Source organism: Eulemur rufifrons, chromosome 6 (assembly GCF_041146395.1).
Source record: "Eulemur rufifrons isolate Redbay chromosome 6, OSU_ERuf_1, whole genome shotgun sequence".
NCBI lineage: Eukaryota > Metazoa > Chordata > Mammalia > Primates > Lemuridae > Eulemur > Eulemur rufifrons.
In genome coordinates, this window is record NC_090988.1 from 91,960,439 (window position 1) to 91,962,804 (window position 2,366).

The following is a 2,366-nucleotide window of genomic DNA, read 5'->3' on the forward strand; positions in this document are numbered from 1 at the left end:
TATAGTACTCTGATATATTACCATCCCTTTATTATTGAAGTATGCATTCTGCTATTTCTATAACACTGGGTTTTTATTTTATATACATAATTCCACACTTTAATGCAAGATATTCTGTCTTCTATTAACAATCCTCCAGACATCAAGCATATTGGAAATTCTGCCTGAAGCAAATCTCTTCTGATCAAAAGTAGGTAGAATTAAAACCTGTGAATGTCATATTGGAGCAGAGAGAGTTATCTTTCCAATATGGTCACCTTAAAATAAGTGTGAATCAAGTTCTTAATCCAAGAAGTAGAAGGTTATCCAAAATGAATGTTCTGAAAATAATGGTATGATACCCTTTTCTATACTATGGCCAAAAGCAATAACTCAGAAGTGACTGAATTCATTCTCTTGGGACTCACAGACAGTCCAGAGCTTCAAGCCTTTCTTTTTGGAATCTTTCTAGTGATCTACTTAATTAGTGTCATGGGTAACCTTGGGTTAATTATGCTAATTTGTATAAGTCCTCAGCTTCACACACCTATGTATTTTTTCCTCAGCCACCTAGCTTTTGTTGATTTTTGCTATACTTCCTCTGTTACCCCTAACACCATGGTGAACTTTCTCCAAGAATTTAAAAGAATATCCTTACCTGCTTGTGCCACTCAGTTGTGTTGCTTTGTCATGTTTGTGGTCTGTGAAGTATATATGCTCTCAGCTATGGCGTGTGACAGGTATGTGGCCATCTGCAACCCTTTACTCTATACCATTGTCATGAGCAGAAGGGTCTGCACTCAAATGGTGGTTGGCACATATTTGTATGGCTTCTCTGTGGGACTGCTCCAGGCAACTCTTACATTCCACTTGTCTTTCTGTGATTCAAATATAATAAACCACTTCTATTGTGACGATGTTCCCCTGGTAGGTCTGGCCTGCCGTAAAACCCATTACAAACATATAAAGGAACTGATGTTGTTCACATTGGCTGGTTTCAATATACTTTTCTCTCTTCTTATCATCCTTGTCTCCTACATATTAATTCTGTTGGCCATTCTGAGGATTAATTCGGCTGCAGGCAGACAAAAGGCATTTTCTACTTGTGCCTCCCACCTGACTTCTATTACCATATTTTATGGTACAGTTATCTTCATGTACATGCAGCCAAAAACAAATCATTCTCTAGATACAGATAAAATAGCTTCTGTTTTCTATATTGTAGTAATTCCCATGCTAAATCCTTTAATATACAGCCTGAGAAACCAAGAAGTCAAAAATGCTTTGAAGAGAATTATGGAAAAGGTATGTTCTACTATAAAATAAATGACTTAGAGTCTAGCTAAAAGTCCTTTGAGTTGGGAGAAAAAACAAAAACAAAACAAAACCAGACTTCAAGTTTTTTGTCTCTCTCTTTTGTTTTGCATTAGCATAGCAATAGTAAGCTGCTTTATAATGTTATAATATTGAAAGTTAATATTGCTACAAAACATGCATTAATTTTCATATTTTATTTTTAATTATCATGCAAATTCTCTCTTTGTGATAGTGTGAGAAGTGAGAATGATATATATTCAGTTGCAAATGGTAGGTTAAACTTTGTTTCATAGATAATTCAAAATCAATCTTTTTATTTTTCCAATGAGGACTTTTGACTGGAGCACTCCAATTTAACAACCTTAAATTGGTAAATATCTTGTCCACTTGATATCACTAAAGCAGCTTTGAGGCATTATCAGTGTCTATAAAATATGCACGTGTACACAAAAGACCTGTCAGTTGAACCTGAAGAGACTTGTTGGTTCTGATGACCTGGCAGGGACACTGGCATCAACCCTGATAGAAAACCTAACTTAAAAAACTGAAAGAGCAACTGAAATTTTAATGAATGAGACAAATAAGTCCTTCAGGGTCAAATAAAGTCTACAGTTTAGATATGCCGTATCATCGTTAATTTGCTGATATTTATAATAGCACCATGGTCATTTACAAAAATATCCTTGCTGTTAGTAAATACACATTTAAGTATACAAGGGTAAAGAGGTGTCAATTATTATCAATCAGTTCAGGAAAAAAATGTGGTAAAATGTTAACATTTGAGGAAACTGGGTGAAAGGTATACAGGAATTCTTCCTAAATTGTTAGCATCTTCTCTGTAATTCTAAAATTATGTCAAAATAAAAAGTTAAAAAGTCATTCAGCATTCATTATTTAATTTTAATTCAATGTTTTAATCTATCAATATATCTTTTAACACAGTTCTTTTCTCAGTGCCCCAATACCAAATTTATTGTAACTTTAAAAAAAGAATTTTTTACAAGTGATACTAATAAGTAATAAATCTTTCTTTAAGAAAATAACAAAATGCTACCATCATCCATCTTCAA

The 2,366-nt window shown here is 33.6% G+C and overlaps 1 protein-coding gene across 1 annotated transcript; it reads left to right on the plus strand.

The window, feature by feature from the left end:
- The first annotated feature begins 354 nt into the window (after positions 1 to 354).
- On the plus strand, positions 355 to 1,305 carry LOC138384483 (olfactory receptor 5AL1-like). Its single transcript, XM_069469990.1, has one exon. It carries the CDS (start codon positions 355 to 357, stop codon positions 1,303 to 1,305), a length of 951 nt encoding a protein of 316 aa, XP_069326091.1.
- The last annotated feature ends 1,061 nt before the right edge of the window (positions 1,306 to 2,366 follow it).

Coding starts and splice junctions, on each gene's coding strand:
- LOC138384483 (XM_069469990.1), top strand. CDS start 355: ATGGCCAAAAGCAATAACTCAGAAGTGACTGAATTCATTCTCTTGGGA.